The sequence below is a fragment of the Melanerpes formicivorus genome, unplaced genomic scaffold, assembly GCF_026170545.1.
Source record: "Melanerpes formicivorus ecotype bairdi unplaced genomic scaffold, bMelFor1.0.p_v2 SCAF_2, whole genome shotgun sequence".
In the NCBI taxonomy this organism is placed as follows: domain Eukaryota; kingdom Metazoa; phylum Chordata; class Aves; order Piciformes; family Picidae; genus Melanerpes; species Melanerpes formicivorus.
In genome coordinates, this window is record NW_027142354.1 from 26,193,813 (window position 1) to 26,212,424 (window position 18,612).

At 36.7% G+C, this 18,612-nt stretch overlaps 1 protein-coding gene across 2 annotated transcripts in view; it reads left to right on the plus strand.

Annotated features, from left to right (window-relative positions):
• The window catches only part of TTC13 (tetratricopeptide repeat domain 13), a 38,405-nt gene extending 21,255 nt beyond the window's left edge, over positions 1-17,150 (plus strand). The window contains exons 13-23 of one of the 2 annotated variants that reach the window (XM_068154047.1): positions 936-1,066; positions 1,383-1,515; positions 2,009-2,101; positions 6,346-6,429; positions 7,595-7,679; positions 9,872-9,981; positions 11,268-11,403; positions 12,105-12,184; positions 13,287-13,365; positions 14,123-14,202; positions 16,995-17,150. In XM_068154047.1, coding sequence (XP_068010148.1) covers positions 936-1,066; positions 1,383-1,515; positions 2,009-2,101; positions 6,346-6,429; positions 7,595-7,679; positions 9,872-9,981; positions 11,268-11,403; positions 12,105-12,184; positions 13,287-13,365; positions 14,123-14,202; positions 16,995-17,118 — 1,135 coding nt within the window. In that variant the 3' untranslated portion in view covers positions 17,119-17,150. The remainder of the gene's footprint in view (positions 1-935; positions 1,067-1,382; positions 1,516-2,008; positions 2,102-6,345; positions 6,430-7,594; positions 7,680-9,871; positions 9,982-11,267; positions 11,404-12,104; positions 12,185-13,286; positions 13,366-14,122; positions 14,203-16,994) is intronic. The other variant, XM_068154055.1, reaches the window with a different exon arrangement.
• The last annotated feature ends 1,462 nt before the right edge of the window (positions 17,151-18,612 follow it).

Genomic DNA, 18,612 nt, shown 5'->3' on the forward strand with positions numbered 1-18,612 from the left:
TGGAGTTGGCTTAGCTCATAAAAGAAGAAGAATTACATCTATGATCATTTTCTTCATCTCTGTCTTTCATATAATCAGTAATCACATACTGTTCCATATTCTATGGTCTTACTGTTTATTTCTTTTTTCTTGAATTAAGGAATTGATAAGTTTGAAATATTCTCTGTAGCATTGTGTAGTACCCTCATTACAGTTCCTTCTTGTGTGTTTAGTTTTTATTTTGTTACGTGCGATTTCCTAGATACATAATAGATTCATTTTAATGGCAGCTGGGTTTCTCTAGGAAAAAATATTGGGAGTAATTTAGGTAACCAGTAGTTTAGGAGGGGAGTGATTTCAGTCAGCAAAGCAGGGGAGTTATTAGAATAGGCTTCAAAAATACATAGGTGAAGGAAGGATAGCAGTTTCTCATGCTGTAAACTAGTTTCTAGATACATATTTGTGTATCTGTGTAAAAAACCCAAAACATTGAAATTGCAGAGTTAAAAATGTATGGCCTTTTGTATATATGAAATAAAATTCACCTTTTTAGCCCAAGAAACTTTTACACAATTATATGAGAAGTTATGGAATAAGGTTTCTGGTTTCTACACATTCTTTTCTTACTTAGTGTTAAGGTGAGTGTAACACTGAAGGATAATGTATTTTTTGTGAACTTTATTTGGTACCACTTGTTATGAGCAAGTCTGAAGTTTGTGACAGTAATAAGATCTACCACTGAATAGAGTAAGACCAAGGTTTCATTTGAGATATTGAGTGTAACTGCAATGTAATGTGTGCATTCAGTAGGGTGGGAGGACGAACAAGTGCTTTTATATTGCTTTTGAGTGTTTGTCACAGAAATTGTAGTCATTATAAGACAAACATTGCTTTTTACAAGTGTCAGGATTTTTGTTGCCAACCTGTGTCTTATGCATGTTTTTCTCTTCTGTAAGAGATGTGTTATTTCAGAATTTTGAAAGCTATAAGCCTGATGTGCAAGAACTCGTATGTGTAGCAGATCATTTGGGTTCCATGATGCAGTATGAGACTCCAGGATTTCTTCCAAATAAAAGAATACATAGAGGTATACGGCAAATCTGGGGGAGGGGGAAATCAATGTGGTGACAATTTAATGCTGTACTTTTGTTATCTGCCAATTAGTTTTATGCTCTTTCTTTCAGATCAGATAAAAAGTTTAAAATTACAATGTTATGTCAGCAGTTTCTTGACCTAATTGGGGACTGGAGATCATGATCTCCCAGATTTTATGTTAGCAATTCTTTTCTTGTAAATATGTTGCTTTCCTGCTTCAGTTTTCTTTTGTGTACAAAACTGAATATTTGGCTCTAATTGATTTTTCTGTTTTTGTTTGTCTCTCTCTTCTCCTTTCTCACCCTCAGCAATGGGATTGGCCACGCTAGAAGTGATGCAAGCTGTGCAGCGGACTTGGGCAAACTCTAAAGTTCGTATGAATGGCAAAACCAGACTGATGCAGTGGAGAGATATGTTTGATATTGCTGTGAAGTGGCGAAGGTAATGGTAAATGGAGAGAGAGAACAAGCCTTACACTGGTTGTAATAATGATGCATGCTTCCCTAAACTAAAGGGATGAAGTCACAGATGAGACAATAAACGCTTGCTTCCACTCTGTAACTAGAAAGTATTCTGATAAAGGAGGAGGATGGTATAGTGCACTTCTGAAAATACTCCATTTTTCTTCTTTGTTAAAGGAGGCTAAGAGTTGGGAATAGCATTTTGTGGTTAAGGCAAAGCTGTGAAAGAGCATAGGGTACATAGCAGTTTAGGCTAGCAAAAACTACTGGTTTCAAATGCCTACAGCATGAAATGCTATGAGTTGGGTTTTTCCCTTAAGAAATTTATACATGCATTTCAATAAAAAGGGATTTTTTTTGTGATCTCTGAATTCTAGCTTTTGTCTGAAATTACTCTGTGTGAACAGTCCTCAATTTAAAAACATTACATGGAGTGAAGTGTTTGACAATATTACTATCCTTTGTCTTTGCAGGATAGCTGACCCTGACCAGCCTGTGCTTTGGTTGGACCAAATGCCTGCCCGAAGCCTTAGCAGAGGTTTCAATAATCACATTAACTTAATCAGGTATGAGAGTTTTACCAAACAGCCTTCCCACACACACTGAGGGATTATACCAAAACTTAAAAACCATTCATGAAACACAGTATTACAGTATTGAATGTATTTCTGCTTATTGTTTTGCTTTAGTATTTGTTTCCTGTTTCCTAGTGGAACATTTGGATTTTTTGCTTTTAAAATTTTAGTAATGAAACAATGCTGTTCTATTAGCTTTAATACCAATTTAAAATAGAGAGGAAAACCATAGTTATCTTCAAAGCAGACCAAGGTAAAATTTTAAAGATTCAACCACTGTTGTACGTTCCATCTTCTCCCATGCTGCAAGACTTGGTGTTATAGCCATGGCTACGCTACTTCCCAGGATGTGGTAGAAGTGTGAAAGACTCCGAGTGGCAACATCACTGTCAATCACAGGAGCAGAGTGTATTTAAGTAAATATGTAGCTAGGTTTCATCTTAATTAACTTTCTTTTTCCTTTCTTCTTTCCCCTCCCCTATGGGAAATATTGAATCCTTGATCTGTCATTCTGCTTTTATTTCTTTCTTTTTTGAGAAGCTGTGTGGAAAAAGGGTAAGGGAAGCAAAGCCTCATCAAGAATTATTTCAGGCAGAGAAAATCAGTATTACTCTAATGTTCACATACAAAGACTAGTAAGAATTTGTCTATGCTCCTCCTTTCCACTTTGCAGATTAGACCCTATCAGCCTCTGCTTTACTACAGGGAGTGGTTAAAATGTAGTGTTAAGCCCCAGCCTGGATATGTAGGTGCTTTGCAGGATGTGCTGCTTCTTGAACAGTCTTATGCTCAGGCCTCTGCCTTCCCCCAAGCCAAGTATCACATTTGCGTTCCAAGCTCTGTCCATCTTTGCTGTTGCTGCATTTCTCTCTTCACATGTACAGTGCAGCAAAACTCACAACCATCTGTACTTTGAGAGAAGGATGCATTTCATACTTCATCTCTTCTTGATTTTATTTTACATGTCAGAGTAAAAGCTTAGTTTCTCGGTGATCTGTGCTGGCAGAAGGGCATTCATATAACAACTCTCAATTACCATGTTGAAAGTATCATTGAACATTAAATCTGGGGAAATGTGTCCCAGAATCTGCATAGGAACTCTGTGTCAACAACTCCGTTTTTCACTGGCAAACATACTGTAACTGTTCTTACAACAGGGAATGCTAGCAAAACTCATAATTTACTGTTACAGCTATTTTGGTGACTTCATAAAATCTGAAATAAGCTTAATGAACATTCAGAATGGTAGGCCCACATTGAATCTAGTTCTAACTCTTTGGGTTTTTCCATCCTTGACTTTTGAGTATCTCACCAGCATTTTGGTGGTGCTTTTTTGACACCCAGGTAGTGGTCTTCTGAAAACTATTGATTTGGGACTTTTTTTGGAAGGAATAATAGATATGAACCCGCAAAAATACTGCTGCCTGAGGAACTGATCATACTTTAGTACCAGATGGTGATTTCATTCTTTCTGTATTGGGAAACCCATTCTGCACTACAAGCAATCACAGAATGTTAGGGTTTGGAAGGGGCCTTGAAAGATCATCTAGTTCAAGCCCCCTGCCAGAGCAGGGTCACGTAGACCAGGTCACACAGAAACGTGTCCAGGTGGGTTTGCAATGTCTCTGGAGAAGGAGGCTTCAGAACCTCTCTGGGAAGCCTGTTTGAGTGCTCTGTCATCCTCACATTGAAAAAGCTTTTCCTTATATTTATATGGAACCTTCTGTGCTCCAGCTCACACCCATTGTCCCTTGTCCTGTCATTGGACATCACTGAAAAGAGCCTAGATCAGTCCTCCCAACACTTGCCCTTCACATATTTATGAACATTAATGAGGTCACCCCTCAGTCTCCTCCAAGCTAAAGAGACCCGGTTCTTCTGTAGTGATTTCTTTCTGCTTTTGGATTCTCTCACAATTATTTCATATGAAGTGAGGGATAAAAGAAATTAATATATTAAGTGGCAGTGGAGGATTTTATTTACTTTTGAAGCATGTTCAGGTCCATTATAGTTTCTAAATGACAGTTTACTCTTACTGGATTATACAGTTTTGGATAGTCTTCTTGCACCACTCAGCTGTAAAATGGCTAGTGATTGAAGATAGAGACTACAGGGCTAATAGCTTTTTGTTGATAACTGTGATCACTTTATGGTCTTTTTACTTTTTCAGGAAGACGTAATATGTTGCTTTTCATCTGGTGTATGATTTTGCAGTTATTTTCATAACTGTATGACTGAGGATGAATTTTTTTCTATAGCATGGATACCTGTAAACCAGATGCAACAATAGATTCTTCAGCCAGACAAGTGGCAGCTTTCGTGATTATTAAATATACAAAGATATCAGCTGTTCAGTCAGATTATAAGTGTAACAATAACACCTGGGTGTTGTTTTAGTATCTGTCACAGATGTAGTCATGCCGAGCTCAAGCTGCCTCTGGTTATATTTGGTCTAAATTGTACATCAGTATTTCTGTGTGCCAGAATATTGGGATTAGATATCTTTTGACATAACCTTTTTCTTTACTCAGAATTCTTTGCATTTGAAGTCCATTGTTGTTCAGTAATTCCTGTCAAATGAGATACCAGCATTCAGTGACTGCTGAATGAAAGATTCCTTTCAAGACTGGTAAAATGTTTGGAGAGTGTCAGAAAACAAAACCTTTACTCTTTTTTTTTTTTTTTTTTAGTTAATTTGGGGACCTTTAGTAAAAGGTGTATAAGAAATATGTTGCACTTCACAATGTTTAATAGCCTTCCAGATCTTAACATTCTCAAAATTGCAAGTATATCAGATGTCACTACTTCACGAGTCTATAGACAAATGCAACTTTGACTTACCTCCTCTTGGCCTTAAATTGTGAAAGCTACCAAATTCCATTTAAAGAAAATGTTTTTGAAAGCTTATGATAATTTCATAGGCAAAACAAGGATTTGAGATCAGCTAAACAGTAATGATACACTCAATATTCATATGAAAATTGTGACACACTCTGGAACACTGCTACTTTTGAATTCTTGGGAGGCAATGTTTGTTTAACAAGGAGAAAGAGTGTGGGGGGGAAAAATACAAAGCACTTCTGACCACCCACCTGAAGTATTTTGTGGGTGCTACTGGCCTTGTGGAATGTTAGGTCTGATTTGGATGTATTTGCCAAGATGCCACTAAAGGAAGATGCAGTTCCTTGTATTGACACGCTTCTGCCTGTTGTACAGATACTTTGTTAAATACAGATGGAAAATGATGGGACGTACAACAAGGGCAAATTATCTATATGGGTTGTCTTCATCCTCCTGCTTTCCCTACCTCCCTTTCCTATGTGCAGATATGTATATATGTTCTAATTCTGTTCAGTTTTTAAAGACTGAGTCTGCCATTATTCTGAGACTAGGCCTACTGAGAGATTGAGTCAGTATTAAACAGGGACTTAAGCTGCTAAAAATCACTTAAAGTGGAAAGATTTAGGTGTGTACACCTTCCTGTGATTGACAGTGGTTTTGCTTCCTCAGAGAGCAATAACATTTGCTTTATAAAATCTTGTTTTGTAGACTGGGAGAAGAGGAAGGACTCCTACAAATGCAATAATGGTATGTAATTTTTCCTCTCAGAGTGGTTCTAATCCTAGCAGATTTCTACCAAGTTTTTCCTTAATAGTCCAAGCGGGGGAAAAAAGTGTCCCCTGGTTTTGATGTTTTGTGTTTAACAGTTACTACTTGTGACTGTTAGGAGTCAAAAGCAAAATTACTTCAGTGTACAGGAGCTTAAGTGAATCAATAAAAATGGATGTGGACTGTCAGAGAAGATCCACATATGTATTGGCAAATATGTAAACTGGAGAATGTTGGTTGTCAAAGTAAATCTGTGTGCGCACTGAGAATTCCGTAATATCTACAAGTGTAAACAATTGAGGAAGACTATATCCTTGTACAAATTGGTAATTATCAGACAAAATTTACTGGACACTGGCACACGGAAAATGGGGAAATACGCCTTAAATGTCTGCCAGAGAACAGCACTAGTGATACGTGAGCTTTTGCAAGTTCACCATGGCATCTGTATTCAAAATGGAGAATGGACAATTCGCCACTTACGACAAACCTAATGCTTTCCTTTTAAGTTACAAAGCATCTGTGGGTAACATGCTGTCAAATATTAATGAGTAATACTTGTATTGTAGCCCTGTAATGCTGGGTTGAAAAACAACACTTTAAAATACCTTTTCTTTCCTTTGTAGGGGACAGGTCATCAACATGCGGTATCTGGAATATTTTGAGAAAATTCTTCGGTTTATCAAAGATAGGATCCTTGTTTATCATGGGTAAATCACTGATACACTTTTTTCCCCCCCGATTCAATCCTCTGCTAATACTGAGTTGCAGGTTGGTAATACTAATTTCAGGAAATCCAAGAGGTATTTTCTTAAGTATAGTAAGTTCTAGCTTTCTTAATGTCTGCAATTATTTCCTATTGGAAATGCAAAATCTTATTCATTGACATGTATAAAAACTTAAACTAATAGGAAAAAGAATTGTGAATTACCTAGTGTTGCCTGTGAATTACAGTGTACCTAGAAACTAATAACAGTTTTGAATTTGTACCCACAGTTTTGGCATTAGTGGGTCTCAGTTCTTTCTAGAATAGTATTTATTAAAGCTGCTTGGTTTCCTCCTGGTAGAATAAAGTACAGTGTCTCTGAATCTTGAGATTAAAATAAATAATAGCAATGAGGACAAAAGAGAAAAGAAGATATGGAAGGTAATTTTAATTGAGACTGGTGTGTGATACGTAGTTTTAAAGGGGCAGAAAATCCTTATTACCTGTTACATAGATGGATTTGTCCTTGATTAGAAGGCAGTTTTAGAATCTTGAATGACAGATGTGACTAAAGGTAATGTGAAAATTATTGGCATCTGTTTTGAACCTTGATTGTTTGGGTGTTGTGGGGTTTTGGATTTTTTTTTTTTCTTTCTTTTTTTCCTTTGGTGGTGTGGTGGTAGTCGTGTTTGTGTTTTGGTTGGTGGTTGTTTTGGGTTTTTGTTTGAGGTTTTTGTGGGTTTTGTTTTGCTTTTTATGTTTTGTTTCTTCTGAGTAGAACATCTTCCCCACCTCTGGCTTATTTGTGGCAACAGTGTTCTTATAACATTAAAAATTAAGAAACTGGTTTAGCTTTGAACTCTCTAATTTATCTTTGCCCTGGTAATGCTTTCGAGTGGCCAACAGCAAATAAAGATAAATACAAAGTTTGGAGTTGACCTTTTAAGATGAAAAAATAAGCTGAGCTAATAAAAGAGAAAATGTCTATTTGAATAGGAGAAAAGCATGTGGCCAAATATGAAGGAACTAGTTTTCAGATAAGAAATAATTAAATAACTTTCCATAACTTACCTCACCATGACTAATTATGTTAAAGACAGATGGATTTCCAGAAATGCTACATGTGTTCAATGATTGCAATTCCATTTTTATTTCTCCCCCCATCCCAGTGCTAATAACCCAAAAGGACTATTAGAGGTTCGAGAAGCTTTGGAAAAGGTACATAAAGTAGAAGATCTTCTTCCCATAATGAAGGTAAATGAAATAAAATTTTCAAAATAGTATATTTTGGGGCTCTCAGGGAAATGAGGGAATAGTTGCCCTTAGTGACTGATAGCTAATCTGAAATGAAATCTGGGTTTACATTCTTGTCCTTTGGAAGACAGTCAGAAAAGAAGTGTGGAAACTTGCAGGTTTTCTTCTTGCTGATGGTGGTCTTTGTAGAAGGGCTTTGTGTATATGATGTACAAAATGATTTATACTCTAAAGCTAAAAGACTTGAGCTAAGTAGAATAGAATAGAATAAACCAGGTTGGAAGAGACCTTCAAGATCATCACATCCAACCTATCATCCAGCACCACCTAATCAACTAACCCATGCAACCAAGCACCCTGTCAAGTCTCCTCCTGAACACCTCCAGTGATGGCGATTCCACCACCTCTCCGGGCAGCCCATTCCAGTGGGCAATCACTCTGTCTGTGTAAAACTTCCTCCTGATCTCCAGCCTGAACCTCCCCTGGTGCAGCCTGAGACTGTGTCCTCTTGTTCTGGTGCTGGCTGCCTGGGAGAAGAGACCAACCTCTGCCTATCTTCCCCCCTTTCCCCCAGCTGCCCCAAATTAATCCAGGATAAGCAGTGTGTATGTATTTGGATTTAGAAAACGCTGTTACAAAGTATTTATTTTTAAAGGATTAAACAGGATTTCATTTAGCATATAATAAAATTTGGGTAGAAACAGTCATTCTAAATAGAATCAAACTCATCGCTTTCTTATCGGGTGTGTCCACATTGCAATTTTACATCTAAGTAAAGCTAATGGATTGCCACAGAGCATAGCTCTCTGAACATACAGCACTGCCATTATTTTTAGACTGCCTGTGTTTGGATTTGTTCACAGTAGTAGCATTCACTCATGCTGCAATTTACAGAAGCTACATTAGCTCAAGCACTACATTTTTCTACGTTTTTTAATTATTTTTAAAAATATGTATTATAATAAGTGTCTTCAAAGAGATTCAAGTGTCTTCAAAGAGTGGAAATCCTTTTTATATTGCTGTGCTACCTTATTCTTTATTTTATATTATTGTATTCTTGGCCTTGAAACATGATGCCAATTGGGTACTAACTGAAAAGAAGCAAAAACTTAGGCTGAAGTAGTAGATGTTGGAGTGGATAGAGAATTATGTGTTCCCTACTGACACATAAACCTGCAAATAGGGCCTTGCAGGGCATTAAATGTGGCTATGTTGAATTACAGGCCAGAAGTGATGCTATTAATGGAGATAAAAATAATAGGTTATTCCAAGAGGATAACATAAATATATAAATGTTGTGGACTGTGCATGACTTATTTTGAAATAAATGTCTCAGGTGGCAGCAAATATTCTTTCTGGGTTTCCTAACCTGTACATTTTGTTGTGATTTGAATCTCCTGTATCCCATTCCGAATTACATTGCAGTGGAATGCTGGCTTTCATTAGAGGCTTTCAGATTCGTTTCCTTAAAATAAACACAGATTCTCTTTAAAGAAAACATTCTGCATCACAAAATCTATCTTAAATAATTGCCTGAGTAATTCATTCAACACTACTGCATAACAGTCGTTAATAGTGGCTGTGTAAAAGGAATGTCTGCTAATATGGATGTAGTTTGGTTACTGGGGTAGCTGGAGAATGTGGTATGTCAAAAGCTGGGCTTTTGGCTTTAATTAAATGCAGTGTTGCCTGGTTTATATAACAGTTTGGCTGCACTTAGATTAAAAAATGTACAAAGCTACATCATGGTATTTTTCCTTCTGGTGAGGATAAACATTAATTGAAATTGGATCACAGTTAAGAAATTGTTGCTGCAAGTTTTATTCTGGAACCCACACTTAGACTAATCCAACTGATTCTTAGTGTAAATATGAAACAGGCTCTCAGATTCCTGCTTTTGCATTTACATTGCTGCACCACAAGGTCACTTTCAACATGTAACTTGGGGGGAAATCTGTACAACTCAAACTGCTTTGTACAGTTGCTTTTCATAAATGGTGCCATTCTATATATGCTATATAAAGTTGACTGTCAGTATACCTCATTCAGTATTTGAGTTCAGCAGGAAATACAGGATAAATTAAATAATGTAGTTGGCAATGACTCTTCATCCTGTTCCCTCAGTTCATCTATTTTAATTTCTGTTCCTTGTATTTTGGGTGTTGATGCTAATATTTTTTTTCTTTTGAAAGCAGTTTAACAGTAAAACAAGGGATGGGTTTACTGTGAACACAAAAGTCCCCAGCCTCAAGGATCAAGGGAAAGAATATGATGGATTCACAATTACAATAACAGGAGATAAGTATGTTTGGTTTTTTTCAGGGATTCAGTTACATTAAGTAATGATGAAGTGTTAGCAATTAATCTTCTCAAGTAAAATTTCCACTTTCATAAAGTGGGCTTTTTCTCTAGAGGTACTTTTGTGAATATCTAAAAAAATTTGTTCATTTGAGGACTTCTGATTCCTGTTGTGTTCCCTAACAGAGGGAATATGGGTAACGTTGATGGAGCAGGTTCAGCTGAGGTGATTCTCTTAACACAAAAGTGAGGAGAGACTTTCTTATTCAGTCTATATCCATATAAAAGTACATTTATTTTTGTTAGACCTTATCTGTTATGGTCACTGAAATATCCTGAATGGAAATCTCTGTGTTCTAAGAATGGAAAAAGTTATTTTCCCTTTGGATTTTTGGCCATTTTTGGAGATACTTACAGACCTTCCATCTGCAAATGCCAACTTAAATAGTACCTGGATGTATGAAGATACCAATAAGGGGCATTGCGCCACTCTTTGGCTGAGATAGTAAATTTCTCACTTTATGGCTTCTGGCTCCTTGTCTTCCTAAAGAATGAGCATTAATTTGAGGCTCAGAGGCTTTGTTCTACCACTAACTAAAAGCTTTGGTTTATGAAATTTGAATGTGTCTGCACTGGAATTTTCCCCAAAATGTGTGTACTTCCAGTGAGTGGTATGGAAGCTAAACTTCCCTTCTGAATCATATGCCTATATACAGTGAAATGACATTCAATATATGGCCTCATTGTTTGGGGGGAAAATATTTTACATGTCAGTCCTGCACAGATTTTTTCTGTGTCAGTCAATGTGTTTTGATCCATGGTTTTTAACTCTTTCATGCCAAAGCAATTCCATTTTGGTAGTTTAAACCAGCAAAACTCCACTTTATCTTCATGGGCCTAAGATTTTTGTATAGAATGTATTTTACATTATATAAAATAGAAATATTTCTTACTTTGTACCTACACTTCAAGTGCAAGACTAATGCTTGTCAGGTTTGGTTTTTTTCCTATGGAAATAATTAATCTGTGAGTGGACAGAAATCTTTGTGTTCTCTCAGACAAACTTACAATGTGACAAAGCATTTTTTAGTTCAGTAATTTTTAATTATATTTTTTTATGAAAATGGGGGTAACAAATGTAATATCATGCTTAAAGAAAAATGGTAGTAAAAAAAGGTTATTGTGTTGTATTTGATTGTAGTACATTTCTCAATTACCCTGGGTATTACATTATGCATCAAGTTCTGTTCAAAAAGCTTCTAACTTCCCTTTTTTGTTTCATCTTGATAGAGTGGGGAACATACTGTTTTCAGTAGAAACTCAGACAACAGAAGAGAGAACACAGCTGTATCATGCAGAAATAGATGCACTATATAAGGATCTAACAGCTAAAGGAAAAATCCTAATTCTGTCTGCAGAGTTGGGGGTAAGGCGGTATTAGTGGAAATGGTAAACTTGCCAATAAAATTCTGTGTGTTTTTATACCTTGTTTAAGTCACTGTTGTAATAATTTTGAGAGATCTGAGTAAAATCGACTGCTTAAGTCCAAATGTGGCAAATACCATAAGAAGTTGCCATATTTCTGCTGTTTTAAAATTCGCTATGCTTTTCTCCTGTATTGGAGAGAGTCCAGACAAGATCTTGGTATCACAGTGTGTTCCTTTCTCCCTCCCCTATTCCAACCTTATGTTCTGCATTGTTCTTGTGGGTCTATGTATGCTGTTTCATCATCTTTATAACCACTGCTTAGGATTTGGCTCATGGTGGCTACAAATCAGAAGTAACATGAATTCATGAGAGGCACTATAATGGTTTGATTTGTACCGCAATAACAATCTGACTACAGCTGAGCTTGTGCTTTCCATTTTTCATCCTGTAACTCAGTGTAGATGAACTGTTTCACATAGATTTTAATGACAAAACAAAATTTGCTTGAGCATCTTTTAATTGGACTTCAGCTTTTTAGGTTGACATTCACACTTGAAATGATTCTTCTAAAAAAAATGTGAAATGCCGGTACTGTCAGACTTTCCAGTATGTGTCCCTTGATACATGGTATTACCTGGCTGTGAAATTCTGTGATTCACTTTTTTCTTTCTTTTTTTTTTTTATTTATCTCTTGCTTAGGAAGTAGATGCCGTTTGCAACTTGATCCTGTCGTTAGTTTATTACTTCTATAATTTAATGCCACTTTCAAGAGGATCTAGGTTAGTGATTGTCTTTATCATGTATGTTATCTTGAATGCATGCATAGACTGGTCATCTGTTGTGTATCTTAATATATTTTTTTTAATAAATAGAAGCTAAAAAAGCTCTGGGTTAGGCTCTGTGTCCTGCACAGTCTTTCATTCTGTGCTGCCACAGCAGTGGGAACTGTTCTAAAAGCCAGTTTGCAATTGCTGATGGTAGCTGTTGATAGCTGCATGTATATTTGAAATTATGGGTAGTCTGTTTACAGACTTTAGCTCACAAATTGAGAAGTATAATTTTTATGATTGTAATGCTTGGATTCCTGATCAATATTATGAAACAGCACTGTAATTTCAGTCAGGAAGCTTTACCAAAACACATCTTTGAGATAACGTGCTTTAAGAAAATACACCAAACCAGTATTTCAGTAGATTATTTTATTGCAAGTGTAACAAGGTCACCAAACAAAACTATAAAGTCCCATGTATCACAAACTTCTTCAATGGATATTCTGGTTTAATTCAAACCTGGCTACATCTAAGACTGTTATGACTCTCTGTTCTACAAGGCACTGAAGACTTTAAGCTTATTACTAAACAAAATTCAGTAGAGAATAAAATTCTAAAAAATTGCAAGATTTCATTTTAATAATCAGACTTTATCTTACAGAATGTAAAAACTAAGAGAAATTTTGTCTGAATTTCACAATTAAAGAATTAAGTTTAAATTGGGGAGGGGGCGGGGAAGAAGAAAAGATGTGACTGAACGTTGTCCCTAGCTCTATTGCAGTAAAGTTCATGAACTGGCTACAGCTAAGCTTTCTAGGAACAGAAGTTTGCTTTGTTTTCTGCTCTATGGAGTCTTGTCTGAAATTATGATTCTGACAACTGCAGAAAGAGTGCTTTTCAGGAGTTAAACTCCACAGGATTGTAACTTCATTCCAGTGGTGGAAAAGATTTCACTTCCTGTGTTTTATGCTTGGCTTTGCTTCTAAAGTAAAGTAACTGGTACAGTGGGGTTTATATGAATCTTCTATGAAACGGTGCTGTTTGCTAGTCTAAATAGCATTATGGAAAGACTTGCTATACTTAATTTGGTTTAATTTTTATTTTATTTTAGTGTGATAGCTTATTCAGTGATCATGGGAGCACTCATGGCAAGTGGAAAAGAAGTATCAGGAAAAATCCCTAAAGGAAGGGCAAGTATCAAAATACACTGGATCATCCTAAGTATAGGAAGTAACACTTGTAAATGTGAAGAAGCTGTAAGAATGACCAGAACTTGCACACTTCTTTACTGCACATGGGGTATCTGCATCCTACAGTTTCTTACAGCCTGAAACAGCTTTGAACATGTCATTGCTGCCCTGACAGTATGTAGGATTTAGAGATAGTTTGTGCAGTAATTCTAGTTAGTCAAACTTTAGCAGTGTGTGTCCCACGATAGTTAGGTATTTGTAACTGAAGCACTTCCAGTGTGCTGAGCTTATTCTTTCCAGCTTTCTTTGAGAAGGGCTGTGAAAACACTTCAGCAGAATTGGTGACACTTCTGACACACAGCAGAAATTTTCTGTCTTTTCTCTCTATGTATTCCAGAGCGTTTAGGGCTTGGTAAGTAGAAATGTATTTGCAACTTCTCTTGATTCCTTTGTCCTCTGTATTCTACTTAATTTAAAAAAGTCTTAGTTTTTAAGTAACTGCGTTTGAATACTATACCATCTTGCTCAAAAAAGTGTTTCCCTTCTTTAGTCAATTATTAGTCTGTTAGTTGTGTTGCCTATTCAGCATGAAAGAAGTGAGAGCACCTTTAATATATTGTCAAAAGAATGTGTGAGATTCCAGTGAGCCTCAAAGGTGCTGAAGAGAACATCCAGCATAAGGGAAGAAGGAGCACTTTCCCGCCTAAAATTTCTCTAATTTCTTAAGATCTTTTTTTATATTTGTTTGCATTTCCAGCTGGTGGATTTTGAAGCAATGACAGCACCGGGGTCTGAAGCTTTTAGCAAAATAGCAAAGAGTTGGATGAATCTAAAAAGGTAAGTCTTTTTGTTCAGATGGAGCATGGGGAAATACAATATGAATGACTTATATAAAAAAATTTAGATCTATACACAAAGTGTTACTTAGAAACTATGAGTTTAGTAAATGATTGTGTTTTTTAACACTATCTAGATATTGAAAAGACAAGAGTTGAATTTACAAACACGGTAGTTTAGTTTAACAGAGTAGTTAGTACTCTAAACATTTGTTTATATGTTATCTTCTGAGAAAAATTATTCAGGTTGATATAATCTTTTTGTCCAGTGATCAAATCTCCATTTTTATTCTTATTTGTTACCATTAATATATCTGGTAGTTTAGTGAATAAAGCCAGGGAAAGTTTTGACTACCTTCCCCCGCCCCCATTCTTACCTCTTCAAACTAATAATTCCTTTAGTGTTATTTTAACTGGGAGAATATTTTCAAAGTAGATGGAAGTTTTCAGTATACAGAATTATATTACTTAGTATAACTGCATGTAATTTTTTATAATGGTTTAAAATGTCTGTTTTCATATTAATTGCTTTTTGAATACTAAACACATTAATTCCTTGTCAAAAGTATTAATTTGGTGTATTTCATTTGTCCCATAGTAGTTATTTCCCATACAAAATCTACAAATGGGGCCAGAGGTAAAACCAGTTTTAGTATCTTTCAAGTCAAGGGTCAAGGACACTTAAAGCATGCTGAGAGAACTGGCCAGTGTCCTTACAAGGCCAGCTATAACCTCTGAAAGGTTGTGCACATCAGGGGGCATTTCTGGGGACTTCAGGAAAGGAAATCTTGCATCCTTCTTCAAGAACCCCAGAAAGATGACCTGCTGGTGAGCCTCACTTTGGTCCCTAGGAAAATCATGAAGTGACTTTCTAGGAAAGCATTTCAGGGCATATGAAGGAGAGAGTGACTAGGGACACTGAACATAGGTTTGAGAAATGTTGTGTGACCCAGTGTAGTTCCTTTGTGTGATAAAATGACTAGATTTGGTGATGAGAAGGAGCAATTGATGTTTATTTTCACTTCAGCAAGGACTCCTACAATACTTTCATACCAAGGCAGCACATTATGAGCTGGACAAATAGACAGCTAGACAGATATACAGCTGTTTGGATAATCAGATTTAGGGCATACTCAGCACTTTAGACCACACCTAGAAGCATCCAGCTTGAGGGCATCTGCAGTAAAGACTGATAAAGTGGAACAAATTAAGTAGAGACACCAAGATAGCCAGGGAGCTGGAGCATATGCCTTAACAGATGTGAACTGGGCTTTTTCAGCCTGGAGAAGGCTTTGCCCCAGCAGAAGCTTTGTAGTGCCTGTGAGTATTGAGAAATTGGAGCCAGGCAGTGCTTGGAAGGAGTTGAAATGTGATTCAGACTGACAATAATCATTTCACACTGAAAGTAACCAAGCAGTGGAGCAGGCTACCTAGGGAGGCTGTGCAGTCTCCATCCCTGAATATTTTCATGACCTGACAGGATAAAATTCTGACACTCTGGTCACAGTTGACCTTACTTTGTTAGATCACAGACCTCCCGAACTTGGGTCCAACCTGAGTTGTTCTGGGAGGCTGAGAAACTCTACAACTGTTACTAATGCCAAATACCTCATACTGATTATCGATGTTTAACTTTATTATCAGTGGTTCTCAGCCTGGTGGATTTCACTAGACTATAAAAGCTCTTCCTAAATAAATAAGGCTATTAAAAAGATTTAAGGATATCTTTGTCAGACATGGGCTAAGAATCTACATGTAAATGAAGTCAAATTCAACATTTATCAAGGAGGGACATTTTTAAACTGTAGTGTAGCAAGTTGCTGGTTTTTATTAAAAGTTGTCTGCACAAATACTGGGACTTGGTTGTCTTGGAAATATAAAATATTTATAGTTGCCACAATATTTTTAATGCAAATCTCCCAGTTCATATACTCAACTTATTTCTTAATCCCCTGTTCATGTCCTTTTTTTTGTTCTTTCCCCCCCCCCAAGATATGTCTTTATCAAAGTGGAACTTCTTTTTCGGGAGCAAAGTCATCTTAAGCTATTTCTACCCTGCTTCTGTGTTTCTGACCCACTCAGTTGTTCTGCTGAAGTTTGTGGGAATCTATAGCAAGCCAAATTAGGGAACTGAGGTGTGCTAAATAGATTCACAGATTGCATTGGGTTGGAAGGGACCCCCGAAGGTCATCTTGTGCAACCCTCCTGTACGTGAGAGGGGAGAAGGGACACCTTCAACTAGATCCGGCTGCCCAGGGCCACATCAAGTGGCCAAAACCAAAATTAATTTTTAACCAATAACATTTCATAGAGTAGTCCTGCTGATAGTATTGCTGGCTCAAATGAGAGATGTATAATGGGCAAGAAATGAACCAGAGTGGAAAAATGAAAAATTTGTTCATTGCCTGATGCTGAGAAAAATCTCTGTAGAACCACAGCCCAAAGGACTTGAAGTAATAATAGGATGGTAATTAACCTGAGTGGCTAATTTGTCTATGATACTAGAAGAATAATAGTGGGTAAGGTAAGTAAGGCTTGAAGACTTAAAGCAATAAAATTTTGCTTTAGGTTCTGCTGCTTAAAAAGACTCTCTTATGTTAGTTACTTTCTCATGACTCCTGACTCACAATACAGAATGAAACAAAAGCTGGTTGTGGGCAACCGATCCTTGATTTCATGTCTCAAATTTGTTGGAGAAGGGGATGAAGAAAAGTGTAAGTTAGCATGTTAACTTCTGAGGAAACCATAAAACTCAGCAAAAGAAAAATAATTATCTTTTTTCTCCTCTTTCAGTATTTCACCTTCTTACAAGAGCCTACCATCAGTATCGGAGACCTTTCCAACCCTGAGAACGATGATTGAAGTACTAAATACAGACTCATCTCATTGTCTAAAAAAAACTATAGTTGTTGTATAATTTATACAAATAAAAGGCCAAGAATAAAAGGCTGAGATGTACTGTTTCATAAATTATTTTGAAGAGGAAATTATAGTCAAAATGGGCTGGGTTTAATTATTTCTTTTTTTTTAAATAGAGTAAGCCTACTTGACTAGCTATCACTACAATAAAATGAACCTTTCTGTGACTAATAATAGGGGAAAAAATTAACACAGATGATTTCTTGTACTGAGACATACTGTAACAAGAAATACAGTTGTTCGGGGGCGAAACCAAAGAGCAGTAAGAAACTGGACCACAGTTACCTGAACAGACTGCAGTTGAAAATGTATTAAAAAAAAAAACAAACAACAGAAAAGTAGTCTTTGTGGGAAACACCACTATACTACTTCCCATTTGTTCTCTTCTGTCTTCTGCATGGAAACCTTCATGAGCTGTATACTTGTGAGTAAATGGTAAACACAAAGGCATTTCATTAGTGCAATCCAGTGAAGGAACAGATGTCAGCTTAAAAGAATGACTTTCAGGAAAACATCATTTGGAAACAAAAACAAACAAATGAAGTATTTGGAGTTAGGCTCTTGGTGAGTACATGTCAGAAACACATCAGTCTCCTTTTCCAAGTATGCATTGGTGAGGTGGACATTGTCAAAAGATATCAACAAGTTGACAGTCTGTTGGGAGAGCTCCTTGGGCTGTTTTTATTGGAAGGGCCTGGCAGCATTCTGGAAAGGCAGGCTTCCTGTGGGGCAGGACTAATTCAGTTCAAACAACATGGACAGTACCATGAACCAATTTCTGATTGTAATGATGATGATATTTTTGTGACTGAGTGTTACTCATTTTAGCTTGAGCTCTGTTACTTTAGAGCTCTTCTCAGGTCAGATGACTTCAGGATGGGCATGGCTTTGATCAACTTTTTTTTCCTTTTTTTTCCCCTGCCTGAATATTCAGTGTTTCAGAAAGTCTACAGAACTGTTCTGCTTTAGATATAACTTTCAACTTGTTTAATACTGATGGTATAAAATGTGATTCTGTTGCTGCCACCTTTAACAGAAATATTCTTTTCTTGCTTTTAATTTTCCAGTTAAGGGCCTTGTTGGACAATTAATTGCAAATATCTGTCCTAACCTTGCAATATGATATACTCAGGAATAATTTATTTACCAAGGGAAATGGGGAAACAGCTTGCATACCACAACTGTACTAACAGCAATACTGTGGTTATTTTCCTCTGGCTACAACAATCTCAATCCTTTCTTTAATCAAGAAAAATACAGCAAAGTATCAAGAATGGTGACCTACTGTAATAGAGGAATGGGGAGGATTTATTGAATGGGGAGTCTTTTCTTGACTATTCCACACAAGTACTTAGTGGGTTCAAAGTGGACTCTATGCCCCTGTGTGTGCATGTTTAAGTTAGGGGGTGGGGGGAGTGTGACAAGGTAAGTTAGAAACTGCTATGAATTCTGACATCCATTAGAAGAAAAACCCTGAGGCCTTATAGTTAGA